Below are 18,594 nucleotides of genomic sequence, written 5' to 3' on the forward strand. Positions count from 1 at the left end.
TTCAATCAGAGAATATAATGTTAAGTTCTTTTTGTTAATAATATTGGTCTGTTATATGAGATTATACTAAGCTCCTTGAGGGCAGAAACTTTTAACTTTTCATCCCCTTGTATTCTAGTATATTGCTGTGCACACAGGAGATATTTAACAAATATTTGTTGTTTAACTTATTCTATGAAATAGCAATGTAGCCCTAAACAAGAAATAGAGTCTGTGTCATCTGTTCTACAAATAATTAATGACACACAAAAGTAACATTGAAGCTCTCTAACTGGGCAACTGGCTTGTTTTTTAATTGAAAAATCCATAATGTGTGTATGTATATAAGATTTCTCATAATCATAAAAAAAAAAGGAAAATAAAATATCCAAAACTTACCCACAGTACTAATAAAATTCCAGAGAATTGGTCCCTTTTCTGCCAAAGCGAGAAAAACTTTTATTATAGCTCGACAACAGATTGTTTGCATTTTAATACTGTACTGTGGAAAATTGTCTATTTGAACCACTATTAGACGCTCAAGAACTGGAGTGTACACCTCAGGAACCTACAAAAGACAGAGGAATTCAGCTAATAGTAAACTTTAAAATTAAGTTAAGTAAAGTAGTTGATTGCAGTCAAATAATTCAAACTTTAAGGTAGTTCAAGATAGGATTAGCCAAATATAATTTTTATTCCACTAGGTTTTATTTCTATCATTGTGGTTATTGAAAGCAAAATAAACTGACAGGTCTTATTCTACTGAAAGAATCAATTTTTTTTTAAGATACACAAAGTAACTGGAGGTTTACAAAAAAGCTTGGTTTGGCACATGATGGCTGTCTTCAAATATCTAAATGGCCTTTATCTGGAAGAGGGATTAGACTTGTTCTGCTTGGACTGAGAAGACATGACAATATCAACAACAATAAATAGTTCACTTACAGTATCAAGGTGAAGCAAGATGCTTGCAATAGACTGGAGAAAACTTGGGAGCTGGTACATGTGGTCATCTATAGTATCTGTTTCAGTGAGGAACATTTGCTTACAGCGCTGAATGAGCTCAATATACATGAAGTCAACATCCTTTGCATTTATAGATTTACAAGGCTTTAATGAGAATAAAAACAAAAAATTAGTATTTATTAACCTCCCTATATTCTTGGGATACAATATTTAATATACACTATGAAATACAGAAACATATTACCACAACCTGAAGATTGCCAAATTTAGTAATATGTAGAAAAACCTCTCATTTAAAATCAGTTAATTATTATTAATAAAGCACTCCCAAGATGTTCTATGGAGAATTCTCTATTTTTCACTACAGGAAATCTGAGTATTTTAGAATAAAGTCTTCTTTCTAGTCACACAGTTATTTCTATAACCTTGTTTGAATTTTAACTTTGTTTCATAAATTTCAAAATGACAAACAATTACTTAGAACAAGTATTTGAACAGCTATATTCCTCTATACTTCTACCATTATGAAAGATAGTAAAAAGGTAAGGCAATTCAGTGAGACATACTCCTGCAAACATCCCATATCCGCGAATGGCAATGGATAATTCTTTACTACTTGAATCCACATTCCTGATGATTCCATAGAACTGTTCTGTGAAGTACCGAAGGGTGTTTGTATGTGCTTCTGCATCTTTGGCTACCATTAAAGAAACCTGAAATTAGATAATTAACAGTTATATTTTTCAATTTGAATGGTGTATCAACTCCAAATAAAAGCTATATATTTCCAAATGTATAAACTGTATTCATATTTACTTTTGTAAGTGTTGCACTGTTATATTTACTCTTTCCTAAATTATACAATCACAAAATTGCAAAAACCAAGGCTTGAAAGTGACCTAAAAATATTGTCTAGTTCAATCCCCTTTATAATAATCTTCAACAAGTAGTTATAAAGTCTATAAGCCTTTTCAAAGAAAGGGAGGGAGCTCAATGCCTTTAGAGAAATCCATTATGTTTTTGGGTAGTTCTAATTGTTAAAAATAACCTTTTAAAATTAATCACTGTTCCTACAACTTCTATTCATTAACTCTGTCTTATGGCTATGTGGAAAAGACTAGTTTTTTTTCATATGACAACCATTTAAATATTCAAGCTTATGGTATTCCTCTAAATTTTCTATTCCCCAAAATAAGTCAACCTAAGGCATCAACTGATTCTCATATAGCTATCTCATATAGAATCTCACCATAACACTGAAAAAATCTGTGACTTTATTGGTATGGGTGTTCTATATGACCTTCATGATTTACTGTGATGGATGAAAAGGCCTTTTTGAATTTAGTTAGTATGGCCTTCAGGTGACAAGCATAATTGATCACAAGCCTTAAAAATGAAACATTTCTAGCTTGATCTGTATTGCTAATACCCACAGCTTGTCCTCCACTGGCATAGCTTTCAAAAATCCAGGATAACCTCCATCCTGAGAAAAGGCACCAGAGAAAGGTTTAAGTGGAAGAACTATGCTTTAAATTTCTTAGTAAATGATGGAAGTTACAGAGAAGCAGATTTCAGCTTGATATAAAAAACAACCTTCTTTGGCATTCTCCAAAAATAGAACAGATTGTTCAAAGAGGCAGTGACTTCCCTATCACTAAGGGTCTTAAAATAGAAGCTTGATAAACCATTTAGTGGAGATATGCTAAGAAACATGAACATGAACATTTCATTAGGGATTGTACTATAACTCTTCCCATTCTTCTATGATAATAGCATAGTTGAGACAGTTAAGAGAGAAGAAAAAATGAAATTTGACTGAGAGGAATAGTGAGGAAGCAGGGGGGAAAGAACGTGACATTGGACATTAGAACTGGCTCACATGAGGAGTCAAGAGTGCATTCATCAGTGCATTGTTACCCTATGGAATAAGAACTAAAATTGGAAGGATAAAAATCAAGAGGTGAAGAGAAACAAAAAAAATTTCACATATTTCAAAATTTGACTAAGGACAGATATATAACTAGGAAAAGGATGAAGCAACAAATTTTTCCTCCTCTTCCCTCCTTAATATATGATTATAACCATTACTAGTATCATATAGTTCAGCTATGTTGAAAATTAAATAGTTTCTGTATGCTAGCCTCATAACCCTCTGAATTTTAAGCACCTAGTTCAGAAAGATATTTTTTAAAATACCATCTCTTCTTAAATTGGCATACTACCTCTACTATTTGATTTTCTTCACTAATTAGCCTGGTCACCAAAATTTTTCTGAGGTACTCCCATTGGTTACCATATCACTGACCCTTAAAAATTGCTTAATCAGTGATGAGAATCCTAACTCAAGTCATAGCTTCTGTTGTATTCTGAGAGCCAATTCCATTAATTTTCAAATAACTTGATTACTGCCAGCCTCAAACTCTGAAAACTTGTTTTTCCTTCCTAGAGAATACTGAGGACTATGGATCCTCAACCTACACTAGTTCTCACCTTCATCTCTTGACTCACATGCTGACACCTGACTTATTCCTATTCTAAGTTCTGAGCCAACATTACCCATATCCTAACAAAAATCAGATGAAAATGAAGAAAAAAAGCCCATTCACTAAAGTCAAAGGTCAGAAGAAGCAAGCAACCTTTATCATGTAAACAAGTGTTACATTTCTCAAAGTCTCACAAACATAGGAATCAGGAGACCAGGAGGAGGAACACATATTTTTATGATAAAAGCCCAGCAATCTGAGGATGCCAAGACTTTTCATTTAAAAAAAAAAAAAAAAAAAAAAAAAGAGTCCTAAGTATATACATCTGATCTCCAAAGCTCCAGGGTTTAGGGCTCCTTTGATTTCATTATAGCATCATACCCAGCCCCAGTTTATGCTCATGATTCAGGCCTTCGTGGGAAGGAAGACATAGGCCTGGTAAGGGAATCTGACACTACCCAGACTGAGGTCTCTGAAGCAATTTTAAAAAGATGTTGAAGTTTCAGTACCTGTTTAAGGAAGGAATCTAAAGCTGAGTGTGCAATTTTCTTCAGTTCTCCATTTGTGTGACCACACCACTTAGACATTATTTCAAATAGGGAAATATAGTTGTCCAGAAGACAAGTGCTAAACTGAGATGCATGTAAAGTAAATAGGCGCAAACCAGCTGAAATTGGAGGAAAAATGCAAATGTTATTTAAAATTAAGAGAAATGTAAACAATTATTTTAAAAACTATACAGGTCACTAGCTGGCCCCAATTTTTCTATGTTGTTATTTTAGCTTAGGCTAGTGGCTGGAGGAAAACCACTACACTAAGCTAAATTGCTTTAATTTTTAGAGTCACCTCAAACTTCTATAGGAATAGAATATAACTAATGGAAATACTAATTGTTCTCAAAAGAGAAATTCTAAAAGTAAAAAAGATGTGCTTTTGCTCAGCTCATGCCACTGTTCTTATAAAAGAAAAATAAACAAGTATCAAATATCAAGGTTTAGGTGATAAGAGCTATAGATGACACTAGATTCTATCTACTATAGAATAAATACAGAAATACCTCAAAAGCTTATAATGAATATGATTTTTTGGCCCTGTTATCATATCTATTTCATATAATCCAAAGATTGCAAAAGGACTTAACTTGGTAAAGAAATCAATTTATAATGAAATGAAAATCAGAATCTTACCTAAAGGTACAGCATATCTCTTCAGATCAACCTATTTAAAACAAAAAACTTTCCATGAAGGAATCTTTTCCACCACAATTAATTTAAATAAAACAAAATTATCAAAGTAACCACAAATACCCTCCTACCTGAGGACTGATAGCCTTCAGTGCAAAATCAAAAATCTCCTTTGACATCTGAGGATCTAAAAAAAAAAAAAAAAAAAAAAAAAAAGTGTGTCCAAACCAAGAGTATTTGGAAATAGTATTTAATTTTTTTTATCCAATAATCTTAAAGAATTTTCTAACTACATCTAGTTATTGGGTTGTTAATTTTTTAAATAGTTAACAAATGACTGCAAAGTAATTTATCATAGGACAAGAGGATTTGACTGAAGTAATAGCTCCAACTCCTTAGTGAAGAATATCAGGAACATTCCTAAGGCAAACCAAGAATTCTAGGCTCTCATTCCTATATTATATATTACCACAGAAAGTCAAACTTCAGATTCCTCAGCAGAAAGGTACTACTTAAGCAGTCCTGAAGTCTTAAATTGCTCTGATCAGAATCAACTGTCCTTTTGACATGTTCTTTCCAAACCCATTCTGTCTTCACTGTGACTTCCAGATCCTCCAACCAGCTTCACTTTCCTGCCTTCAATCACAATCCTAGAAGTGAGCACCTAACTACATTCAAAGTCTTCCACCTTTGAGTTCCCTGTCCCTTGCCCCATTATTGATCACACTTTACCTACTCCAACCTTAATTTATCTCTACAATCTACTATATCCATTCCTATTCCTATCTGCTGTAGAAACTCATGGAATCATAAAAAAATAGGTCAATTACTATTTAATTTCTGCAGGGACTTTGCTGTTGCAAAGGAATCCTTTCACTCTTTTCTATCACATTTCTTTACAGAACCAACTCTTCCACCAAATTCTCTCTCCAGCCCCCAAGGATAGGAACTTCTCATATTTTACTAAGAAAATAAAGTTCATTTACCATGATCCTTCCACTTATACTCTTCAGATGAAGAGGCCATTGGTCTTTCTTCCCAAACTGTACACTTATGCTTTCTCATCCCCATCCCATCATTTTTTGTCTCTTTCTTCCCATCATCTTTATTCTCTCCTTATATACTGGCTCTTTTGCTCCTGCCTACAAACAGGCCTGTCTCCTGCATCCTTTAAAAAACAAAAACAAAACAACTTCATTTAACCCAACCTTACTTTCTAGCTATTATATCTCTTCTTATCACCTACATGTCCTAAAAGTATCTACCTTACCAATACTTTGCAACTAGCTTCCAACCATACAACTTGATTCAAAGTGTCCCTGAGCTTTAAATTGCTAAATTCAATGGCATACTTTCAGTCCTCATTTTCTATGACCTTGCTTACTATCTCCTCTGTTCATAGAAAAGCTCTATCTACTCCCTTAGCTCCTGTTCTGCCCCTTCCTACTTGACAGCACCTTCTTAGTAAACCATCCATCTCCCACACCCCACCTGTGAGGCTGTTGCTCTCTCCTACTTCCCTCTCTAACAACTCCCTCCCATTCTGTGTTGGCCCCTTCTCTCTTTCTACAATTTCTTTGCAATGACCATTTCTATGCAAATAATTTCTTAATCTATATATCCTACCCTAACCTCTCTTCAATGACTGCTCCACATTTACAACAATCTGCTGGATATTCCATCAGCAGATCCAAAGCAGACTTTATCTTTATCCCAAACCCATCTCTCCTCTAATAATCTCTCTACAATCCTTCCAGTTATCCATTTTTGAAGTATCAGTTATCCTTTATTCTTTTCCCTAACATTTTATCTATCTGATAACTTATTGATCATATTCCCCATATCTCTTGCAAATAACTCACATTTGTATTTAGATAATCACTATCCTTGTGCAGGTCTTTGCTCCTCTCATATGTACTGTGATAATAGCCTTCTAATTGGTCTTCCAAGTCCCACTTCTTTCTTCTCCAATCCATCTACCACAAAGTTGCCAAAATATTCTAAGTAATAGGCAACACACTCCCCTACTCCAAAAACTCCAATGGCTCTCTATAAATAAGATAAAATACAAAATCCTTAACATAGAATTTAAAGCCTTCTACAATCTGCTTCCAATTTATCTTAATATTACTTCCTTTCACTCACACTGGGTTCTAGCCAAATTGGACTGCCACTAGCTACTGGTCCATTCAGCAGTCTATCTCCTGTCTCCCTGCCTTTACAAAGATTGTTTCCCAAACAATTCTCTTTTAAGAATGATTCAGAACAAATAATTTATTTTGTCTATTATAAATACCCAAATTAATTATAATAGATATGTGAAAGAAGACACTATCTGCATCTAGAAAAAGAACTGATAGATGTATGAGAATAATTTCACATTATGTATATACCTATTTGTGTCTAATGGTATCAGGGGCATTTTTGTTTGTAGTTTCATACATAATCTTTTTTTATTGTACTGTTATTGAAATAAAGAATACAGAAATACCTCAAGTTTATAATGAATATGATTTTTTGGCCCTGTTATCATCACACCTATTTGATATAATCCAAAGATTGCAAAAGGACTTAACTTGATAAAGAAATCATACATATATAATCTTTTTTATTATACTGTTACTGAAATATAGAAGAAATACAAAAATACCTCAAGCTTATAATGAATATAATTTTTTGGCCCTGTTATCATCACAACTATTTGATATAATCCAAAGGTTGGATTCTATTTTGGTTTGGATTGTTTTAATTTATTTCATAAATTAAAATTAAATTTGCAAATAAAATAAAATACACTCCCTTTCTTCATTTGTATCTTTTAAGAATCTTAGCTACTATATTATATAGCAGTAGTCACCAAAACCATTTGGTATTGGCTAAGAAATAGACCAGTAGATCAGTGGAACAGATTAGATACAAAGGACAAAAAAGGGTACATCTATAGCAATCTAATCTTTGACAAACCCAAAGATACCAACATTAGGGATAAAAATTCATTATTTGGAAAAAACTGATGGGAAAACTGGAAATTAATATGGCAGAAATTAGATATGGATCCACACTTAACACCATATACCAAGATAAGATCAAAATGGGTCCATGATTTAGGCATAAAGAGTGAGATAATAAATAGATTAGAGGAACAGAAAATAGTCTACCTCTCAGACCTGTGGAGGAGGAAGGAATTTATGACCAGAGGAGAACTAGAGATCATTATTGATCACAAAATAGAAGATTTTGATTACATCAAACTAAAAAGTTTCTGTACAAACAATACTAATACAAACAAGATTAGAAGGGAAGTAACAAATTGGGAAAATATTTTTAAAAGCAAAGGTTCTGACAAAGGTCTCATTTCCAAAATATATAGAGAACTGACCCTAATTTATAAGAAACCGAACCATTCTCCAACTGATAAATGGTCAAAGGATATGAACAGACAATTCTCAGATGAAGAAATTGAAACTATATCCACTCATATGAAAGAGTGTTCCAAATCACTACTGATCAGAGAAATGCAAATTAAGACAACTCTGAGACACCACTACACCCTGTCAGATTGGCTAAGATGACAGGAACAAATAATGATGAATGTTGGAGGGGATGTGGGAAAACTGGGACACTAATACATTGCTGGCGGAGTTGTGAAAGAATCCAGCCATTCTGGAGAGCAATTTGGAACTATGCCCAAAAAGTTATCAAACTGTGCATACCCTTTGACCCAGCAGCGCTACTACTGGGATTATATCCCAAAGAAATACTAAAGAGTGGAAAGGGACCTGTATGTGCCAAAATGTTTGTGGCAGCTCTTTTTGTTGTAGCTAGAAACTGGAAGATGAATGGATGTCCATCAGTTGGAGAATGGTTGGGTAAATTATGGTATATGAAGGTTATGGAATATTATTGCTCTGTAAGAAATGACCAGCAGGAGGAATACAGATAGGCTTGGAGAGACTTAAATCAACTGATGCTGAGTGAAATGAGCAGAACCAGAAGATCACCGTACACTGCAACAACAATACTGTATGAGGATATATTCTGATGGTAGTGGAAATCTTCAACATAAAGAAGAGCCAACTCACTTCCAGTTGATCAATGATGGACAGAGGTAGCTACACCCAGAGAAGGAACACTGGGAAGTGAATGTAAATTGTTAGCACTAATATCTGTCTGCCCAGGTTACATGTACCTTCGGAATCTAATGCTTATTGTGCAACAAGAAAATGGTATTTACACACATGTATTGTATCTAGGTTATATTGTAACACATGTAAAATGTATGGGATTGCCTATCATCAGGGGGAGGGAGTAGAGGGAGGGGGGGGATAATTTGGAAAAATGAATACAAGGGATAATATTATAAAAAATATATATAATAAAAAAAAATATATTAAAAAAAAAAAAAAAAAAGAATCTTAGCTACTTGTACTAAGGCTCAGTTTAATGTCACCTTTCACAGGAAACCTCTTCTAAGCTTATTCCTCCCCCTCATCCTCCCACCATTTTCCCTCCAGAAATTTTATTTATCTATGCACATATTGTATTCCCACAAGCTCCCTTTCCCCAAATCTCCTAATGCTTTGTAAAGATTGGGCTATTTTTCTCTTTGTTTTTTATCTTCAGTTCCTTGCACAGAGTAGAGTCTTAGTGTTTAAGTGAATGACTTACCTTCATCCATGGATTTAGTAAAGTTATACATAAGTGAAGATAATCCCTTCAGGCATCCTGCTACCACAGGGAGTTTAGGCTCTCTGGTTGTTGATGTCATCTGGAAGAAAGATTTTAAAGGAGTAACATTAAAATGCAACCATGTTTTTGAAAAATGGGATTGCTCAAATTTTGTGATTTGTCATGTCTCACCTGGGTTTTTAGTTCACCTAAGAAAGCACGGAAGAGTTTTTCTGAGTTGTTCACCATAACACTAGGATGTACTTCCCCTAAGACTCCCAGGAGCTCATATATCTTTTCTAATACTAAAAAATAATAATAATAATAAAATAAAATAAAAATGAAATATATTGGTAACTAAAATGTTACAAAAGTAACATATACAAAATAAATTCAGTTTTACCCTAATAATCAAACTACAGAAGACATACAAGCACACTTAGCTTGAACTTGACACAACAGATTTATTCTTAAAAAGACTTGTCCAAATTAATTGTTGGAGAAAAAATATTTTAAAAGCCTTGAAAAATTTGTCAAAGAAATCCTTACTTAAAATATTCCAAAGAACAATCATTAAAAAGTGAACAATTATTCCTTAATAACTTTCTTATAAGGTTCAATCCAACAATGTTTTGCTCAGAATAAACAGATTTTAAAATAAAACATATGCTCCTTTACAAGGATCAGATATATGTACATATGTATATAAACTCATATGTTATATACATATACGTATCTTTATAATGGTCACTAGAGATAACTTAAATTTAGTAGGAAAAAAAAGAAAAGCCTCTCACCTGTATCTGCTATTTTTGTTTTCAAAGCAAGTTCTCCATAGAATTTGCTAAAGAGTTCTCCAAGTTGGAACTCTTCCATATATCTAGAACTTCGCAAAGTTTTGAGCAACTGAAAAAACAAAAAATAGCACTGTTAAAGGAAAGAATGAGAAATAAAAAACGTACAGCTCATAATTTAGTCAAGTAAAGAATGGTGTGGCTCTAAGGATGGATTAGAGATACAGGATGACATAGAAAGGACACTTGATTTGAAGTTATTTATATCTAACTTGCTATTTATCAGCTGGATTACATCAGGAAAGTTCTAAGATCCCAGATTTAGAGCAGAAAGAGACTTCAGACATCACCTAGTCCAATTTATCCTAAATTTTACAGATAAGGAAATTGAGGCTTATGTCAGAGACCTACTTGCCCAAACTGACACTGATTATTAGCAAGGCTAGATTTCAAACCAAGATCCTCCAATTCTAAATTCAATGCCTGCATGGCACTCCTGTGATACTCAAATTACTTAATCTCCTTCAGCCTCAGTCTCCATATTGGCAAAATGAAGCTAAGACTAGAGATACTACCCTACAGAAGCCCTAAAACTCTTTACCTACTCAGGTATGTGTTCAATTAATTAAAAAATTCTTATGTGTTTCTAAGGTTCAAATATCTAAAACCAAAGTAAAAATACAGATGAGAGCAGAGTTCCCTAGCACTCCACCTGCTAGGATTCAGAAAGATAGTCATGGGAAGAATACTGAATTTGAAGTCAAAGACCCAGGTTCAAATTCAGGCTCCATAACTTCCTACTTATGTGGCCTACAAATCACAACCCCTCTGGTTATGGGCTCCAGTTTCTTCACCTTCAAAAGGAGAAAACTGGATCTGATCACTTCTAAGAATTTTAGCCAGTTTTAATTCTATTGATCCCCATAGAGCACAATGAAATAAATAGGTAATTTTTGGAACTTCTGGATAAATTAAACCAACTTTCACTTTCACAGAGATTAATAAAAATCCATGAAGTTCCCTTTACTCCACTAAGAACTCAACTTCTAATTCCGCTATTCTAAGGAAGTATTAGAAGACAAGTTATCAAGGTGCAAGGAATAGAAAAACTTGATAAATGGGCATATTTTCTGAATTAAGTTTTCATTAGAGTTGCAATCTATTACAATGCTCTTTCTACCCCCTCTAACCCAAACAAAATTCACAACTTTTCTACTTCATATATCAAACATATGACCTAATATTAATGCTCTTATAAATAAAAGGATTACCTGAATTAGAAGCTCCAGGGCTGGAATCTTACATTTTGCAGCTTTATCTTTTGTGTAAACACTGGTACACACGCTCTAGGTTTAAAATGAGACACCAAAACCATCAACAAGCTGGAAGAATCAAGATTCAGTGATGAATCAAATTAGATCACAGAGAAAAGTAACATGAACTTACATTATGAATATACTTTTAATCACTAAAAATTGCATTTTAACATCAAGAATATGAGGTGCACATGAGACAAATACAATATGTTCCTTGGGGCCATTGTGAAAACCAAAATACTGGATTAAAATGGAAGATGGATATGACCTATTATAGAAATCACTATGTATTTTTCTTTTGGACCATTTTGTGATCTAGCAAAAAACAAAAGTTTTTTAGAAGTATTTTTAAAACTCACATGTGTACATACACATGTATATGTGTGTGCATAAATACACATATCTCAGATGCACACAATTATATTCAACATATCTTCAATTTTTAAATAATGAAAAGATCAAAGAAAAAACTAAAAAAATGTCATAATCACTTAATTTTTAATGTTAAAAATATGTAAGTGAGGAAATTTCCCAAAGAGAAAAACATAACAAAAACCTATGTTCAAATTGTTTAGAAAACAAAACATTTTTATAAGAAGGCAAATTTCAACTAAATTTTTTTTTTCTTACCTTAATTCCAAGAGAATAAGGCTCAATTTTCTGGCCAATTTTTTCTAAAAAAATGCATAAAAATTTTAAAGCTTCTTCTCTGCAATCCCGAAACTAGAATAAAAAGAACATCTGTATTTATTTTAAAATGGAAAATTGAGCTTTTCCAATATAGAGAAATATGCAAAGACAAAAAAAATTTTAACTTACTTCTTCAATGCTTAGAGATTCTCGAATAAATACAAGTAAACCAAACTCCTTGGAAAAAATCAAGGAAGTCTGTAAAGCTGCACAAAGAACACAGTAAGTCATTAAGAAAGTTCCTAGGAAGTACTCTGTAAATCATACACCTACTGTCAAGAAGAAGAAATATATTAGCATTTTTTAAAAGCTAGAAAGGAATAAAAAATAATCTTGGTTAAATTTCTTAATATTTTTGTGATCAGATTACAGAGAAAAATTTGTCTTAATTTTAAATGCAGTGACTTTGTTATATTAGGTCGTAGAAATTTTCTGTCACTGTTATCTCATCCACTCAGTAATTTCTTAGAAAAGTTCAAAATTTGAATATGATTTTTTAGTACTTTGCAGGCAATGGAAAAAGGAAAGAGAACTAGATAGGAATTAACTTCTGGTACTATTATTAACTGTAATTCTAGGGTATTAATTTTATTTCTCTGAGTCTCACTTATCACTTAAAAATAGGAATAATATTTGTGTAATAGACATTTCATAAGTAATTATTTTGGATGAGATAAATAAAATTTTTTAAATTAAATTTAAATTTAAAAATTATTTAAATGCAAGTGGTTAATACAAAAATCAATGAGAAATACAGAGGGGTCATTGGAAAACGAGTATCATGTAGTTGATGGATCTATGAAGTGATTTAGCCAATCTGGAGATCAATTTAAACTCTGCCCAAAAAGTTATTAAACTATGCTTACCTCTTCTTACCCAGAAATACTGATACTAGGTTTACATGTCAAAGAAAAGGACATGTATGTAAAAAAGTATTTATAGTAGCTCTTTTCATGGTACCAAAGAATTAGACACCATAGGGATTCCCATCAATTGTGGAAAGACTGGACAAAGTTATGTGATATGAATATGATGGACTGTTATTGTGCTGTAAGAAATGATGAAGAGGATATAGTTTCAGAAAAACCTGATACTTATATGAACTGATACAAAGTGAAAAGAGTAAAACCAGAACAAATTATAAGATAACAATGATACAGTAAAGACAAACAATTTTAACAGACTTAAGATCGCTGATTAACATAATAATGATTCCATGATTCCAAAGAACTTCCAATTAAACTTGATATTCACTCTCTTGATAGAGCATTGATGGACTCAGAACATTTTTTTTTTTGGACATAGCTGATTTGGGCGGTTTTTATTACTTAACTATACATGTTTGCAAAAGTTTTGTTTTTCTTGTTTCCTCAATGGTGAAGAGAAGAATTCAGAGCTGAAAACAAAAATGATATCGAGGGGAAAAAAACCTAGTATAAACTCAAACTAAAGCTGCTGTACAAAGACAAAAAAAAAAAAACAACTAAATATATTTTATTTATATTTAATTTTAAAGAATATTTTTGTTTTCTTGGTTTTCTAAAGAATCTCACTAAAATCACTAGATATCCCGGAGGATACTTGGAGGGGAAATGTCATACAGCGTTTAAACACATTAAGCCTTCTTCAGAAATCAAGATGAGTGCTTTAAGTGCAACATCATGATACACAGGCTATATGTCACATAAAATAAAACACATAATCACATAAAAAGGTTTACTAACTTTAGGTAAAACACAAATTAGAATGGAGACAGAAATAAAGGTTGGTTTAGATACTTCATTAGCACATAATTCTCAGGGGGGAAACTCCTCCTAATGCAGATCACCACTTTGTAACTTATAGTCTCTGAACTTCAATCCATCTGGCAGTCTTAGAAAACTGCCTAGAACATTTAGAGGGTTAAGGAAGAGGCCCAAGTTCACACTGAAGTATGTCATAGACCGAACTTAAACTCAAATCTTCCTGGCTTCAAGATGAGCTTACTAGTCTCTATATTAAATTGCCTTTCAAGGCCCAAATATATTTTTAAAATATAAGCATTCACAGTTACTTTAATTGTCTCTTAATTTACATAGTTTTTACATTCATATACATTTTCAACTGAAGTTCAAAAATTTTATTAAACACAGGAAATTAAGAGGTGTTCCTTTAACAAATTGTAAGGGGAAAAAAATTGTTTTAAGATAGTAGATCTGTCTGGCCGGTATTCTTACCATCTACTTTGAAGGCCAACTATGACACAATGTCCATAATATATAGTACTGACTTATTCAGCAAATATTAAAGAACTACAGACCTCGAATGAGGGGGAAACTTCCACCTCCAAAGGCAGGCCATTTTGAATAAAGAATCCCCTTACATCAAGCCTATATCTATCTTTTAAGTAACTTCTTGTTATTAGCACTGTCCCAGAATTAATCTCTGGCACTACCACATTCTCCTTCACTTATATGTGTAAGCCTTACACATAAGGAGCTAAGTCTTATCCAACACATCTCCCCACCAATGATAGTAAACTTCTTGATAAGAAGTTATTGTGTTTAGTTCAGATCCCTAATGATCTAGCAAATATCCTGCCCACAGTATCTTGGTAAATATTCATTCAATTAGACTGACATTAAGAAAAAATATATACACTAACAGATGATGGTCTACTCTATAAACTTTATTTTTAAAATCAATTTTCTCAGTTACACTGTAAACTTCACATGTGAATTCATATTAATCAGTCTTTCACAACCAATATTCTTAAAATCTTAACGAAGCAGTAGCTTTGATAGCTGTTTTGGTAGCAGAATGCCAAAAAAATAAAATTGGACCTGAAGAGGGCATTTATTTAGTCCAGTCCCCTTCTTCCAAGTAGAATTATGCCAAAATCAGGCCAAAATTCCCTGGAGAAACAAATTCTACAACACTGGCTTACTCTGTGTACTCCCTTCAACAACAAACAATTCCTTATAAACTAAATCCCTTCCTCTGAAAACATGGTAAATAGTTGAACGGAACTCTTATAATATCCCTTTTCGAGCCAGAAGACAGGCATTAAATTTCCCAGATTAACCTCAAGCACAACAAAAATAACATCTTTGCATTAATCCAATTCTCTAGTCCTTTATTGAATTATACTTGGGATTTCACTAATATACAACAATGTGCAAGATAAAAGTATGAAACTACTTTGCTAGCAAATAGACTTTATGACCATAAAAGAATGTTTTTGTTTTTTAATTTTGAGACTTGAAATTACATTGTTAATAAGGTATCTTAAATGAAAATTACAAAAATCTGTTTTAAAAGTTATCTTGATGGCCAATACAACCCACACCTGAGAATTTTTCTACATCATTTCTAAGTCATCCAGCCCTTTTTTTTTTGATGAGTTTAAGCAGCTAACTCTACTTTTGTATATTTCAGCTATTCACTTTTTCCCAGCAAGCCTAATTTTGCCTTTATATTTCTTACTCCCTTGTTCCTAGCTCTTCTTTCTAGGGTTGAGCAGAAGTACTTCAAACACTTGAAAACAACTATTCTTTCTCCAAGCTAAACATTCCAAAATTCCTTTACCCAATTCTCAGGCCCTTCACCATTCTAGTACCCTCTTCTGTATACTTACATTCATTAACATCCTTTCTAAAATAAGACATCCAAAACTAAACATGAGTCATGCATAACCTCCAGATAGAATCTGACCTCTCTAATAAGTGGATATTATGCTTCTCAGTGCAGCAAGCTAAGATCATATCAACTTTTTCACCTATTGGATCATGCTATTTACTTACATTGAAGTACACTGAAACCCCCAAATCTTTTTAAGACTAACTGTAATATAAGCATATGTTCTCTGTTCCTCCTTTGTCAAGAAGCATTTAAGAATCACTTAGTGCTTAAGTGGGTACTGTATAAAGCTCTGAGGATACACAAAGAGGCAAAAACAAAAACTCAGACAGGATTCTCTGCGTTGAAAGAGCTCATGATCTCATGGGGAAAACATCATGTACAAAGACATATACAGAATAAATAGGAAATAATCTAGAGGGAAGGCACTAGCATTAAGGCAGAGCAAGAAAAGCATCTTGCAGAAGATGAGATTTCACCTGGGACATGAATAAAGTGAGAGAAAAGTCTTAACAGAGGGAGAGAATTATGGGCATGAGAGGATAGCAATAAAAATGAAAAGTCAGAAGACAGAGTATTTTCTCTGAGAAATAAAGAGAGTTAGTGTCATTGGAGTACATAGTCTGTAGAGGGAAGCAAGCTTTAAAAAAAATTGGCAAAGTAGAAAATCTAGTTATGAAACCCAGTTTTAAAAGCCAATAAGAGGATTTTATATTGGAGCTTGGAAGTAAAAAGGGGATACAGGAATGGATTTTAAAAGGATTATGAAACATGGTGATTTAAAAAAAAAAATTATCACTATTAAACTTGAGCTTATTTACTTTTCCCAATATTCTGGCCAGTTAAGACCTGTTTGGATCTTGCTTGTCATTCAACTTGCTACATGATCCATTTAGGTTTGCATGATCTGCAAATTTAAGAACATTCTTCCATACCTTTATCCAATTCAATGTTAAAAGAAAAAAAAAAAAAAAAAAAGGTATGAAGTTATTGGGCCCTGCCCATACTACAAGACCAAGTACAGATTCCTTGGGATAGTCTTCTTAGTGAAGTTAACATTCATGAATGAGTACTCCTTTCATCAAGTCCCTCAAAAATTCTAAATCCATATAACAGTATTAATACTAGTCCATATTTCTCTAGTTTCTCCTTAAGAACAGTTTGAGGAACTTTGCTATATACCCAGTGAACGATATTTACTATGTATATGATTTTTTTGGGGGGGAACTAAATCCATGATTTCATAGTTGTCTATAGAGTGAGCTATTTTCTCTATACATTCAGTGGCAACTTTTGCAAGGGTTGCTTGTAACACCAAGTAAGTGATTTGTCCAGATTTAGTCACTGTTTCAGCAACAAACTTGAACCCAGTTGTTTAAATAGAAACATTTAGTGACTTTAATCCTTTGATGGACTAAAATTTAAATGTTTCTAAATAAATTAGTGAGGAATTATTACAATGACAAATTGACAAAATTTTTATGCTAATAAAGTTGACCAAAAAATTTTTAAAAGAACAAAACCTTCTTTCTCATTCTATAAACACTTAATTTTTTTAGTAGCTTCATCGAAAAACAACTTTGGCAAAATGTCTTTGATACAAAGATGTTTGGGGGGGAGGGGGGAGAAGAGTATTTCCTTCATCTTATCTTGACTTTCCACCATTATCATTCTCCCTATTTCCCATTCCCTACTGAACCATGGGGGAGTTGGGGGGGGGGGAGGGGAAGAAAAGGGAGGAAAGTTCTCTGCCCACTTTTATTCAATTGTAATGAATTACCATAAATTTTAAAAATCATTTTTCTGCAAAACTGAGTAACACCAACTGAGATCATTGGAGCCAGTGCCAAATCAGAAAAACTAGAACTAGACATCACTACTTTATATACAGCCCTGACCCTTAGAAAGAACCTGCTTGAAAATCATTAAACTTGTGTTGAATCCCAAATGGGTGGTTACTGTCTGTGTAAACTTGGGCAAATTACTTAACCCTCCCCCCCATTTTAGCGAAGGCTTTTGTAAAATGAGTGGGGGAAGGGGAGTACTAAAATACTCATACTCCAATTATCTAAGGGGAAAAAAGCTTTCACAAATCTTCCACTGTTCTTAAAATTTACTCTACTCCATGTACTCTACAACCGGACCCCAAAACACTGTCCTTCCTTAGCCTAGGAGGCATCATTTCCTGACTTGCACCTACCTTCCATCCTGACTCAGCTCAAATCCTAACTTTCTGTGAGATTTTTTCTCCTCCTCCTATCCCTCTCTTAAGACCCAATACCTTTCCTTTTGAAATTACCTTCCATTTACACTATATTTGCTCTTTTTCTAGGATATAGTGCTTTGCACGTGGCCTACCTATTTGACTGGGAGCTCCTTAAAAAGAACCGTAGGTGGTGGGGGTTGTTTTTTTTAGGAGGAGGGTTGCCTTGCTTTGGATCCCTAGAACTTAGCACGAGCCTAGCAATAAGTTTAATAGCTACTTAGCTTACTAGTCAATAGCACTCGTCCCATGTATAACCTGTATCAGATTGCTTGTAGCCGTGGGGAAGAAGAGGAAAAAAAATTGGAACTCAAAATGAATACTGAAAATTGTCTTTACGTGTAATGGGGGGGGGGGGGAGAGAGACTACTGCTGATTTAAATTTTAAAAAATTACACACTCACATTCACTCACATTCAACTGAAAGGAAAAAAGGGTTGGGAAAGGGAGAAATTGAGGCAGATATTTTCTGAGGTTCCTTTCGTCTCTATAACTGCTCCTAATATTCTACCTTTTAGAAGCTATCTTCTTTTAAGAAAGGACTCATTTCTCAGGGGGTAATCAATCAATCAACATTTATAAAGGAACCACGACGTGCCAACTGATTACTACTGTGTGCTGGGTACACATTAA

General features: G+C 33.4%; 1 protein-coding gene across 5 annotated transcripts in view; it reads right to left on the minus strand.

Annotated features, from left to right (window-relative positions):
- Positions 1–18,594, minus strand: part of PRKDC (protein kinase, DNA-activated, catalytic subunit) — a 166,408-nt gene that overhangs the window by 146,860 nt on the left and 954 nt on the right. For 4 of the 5 annotated variants that reach the window (XM_074277974.1, XM_074277964.1, XM_074277954.1 and 1 more), the window contains exons 2-13: positions 12,210–12,286; positions 12,021–12,113; positions 11,346–11,420; positions 10,078–10,186; positions 9,473–9,585; positions 9,281–9,380; positions 4,744–4,799; positions 4,616–4,646; positions 3,938–4,095; positions 1,512–1,658; positions 925–1,089; positions 379–547 (exon numbers count right to left, since the gene is read on the minus strand). In XM_074277974.1, coding sequence (XP_074134075.1) covers positions 379–547; positions 925–1,089; positions 1,512–1,658; positions 3,938–4,095; positions 4,616–4,646; positions 4,744–4,799; positions 9,281–9,380; positions 9,473–9,585; positions 10,078–10,186; positions 11,346–11,420; positions 12,021–12,113; positions 12,210–12,286 — 1,293 coding nt within the window. Of the gene's footprint in view, positions 1–378; positions 548–924; positions 1,090–1,511; positions 1,659–3,937; positions 4,096–4,615; positions 4,647–4,743; positions 4,800–9,280; positions 9,381–9,472; positions 9,586–10,077; positions 10,187–11,345; positions 11,421–12,020; positions 12,132–12,209; positions 12,287–18,594 lie in introns of those variants that run through there. The other variant, XM_074277981.1, reaches the window with a different exon arrangement.

This window comes from Sminthopsis crassicaudata, chromosome 1, assembly GCF_048593235.1.
Source record: "Sminthopsis crassicaudata isolate SCR6 chromosome 1, ASM4859323v1, whole genome shotgun sequence".
Classification (NCBI taxonomy): Eukaryota; Metazoa; Chordata; class Mammalia; order Dasyuromorphia; family Dasyuridae; genus Sminthopsis; species Sminthopsis crassicaudata.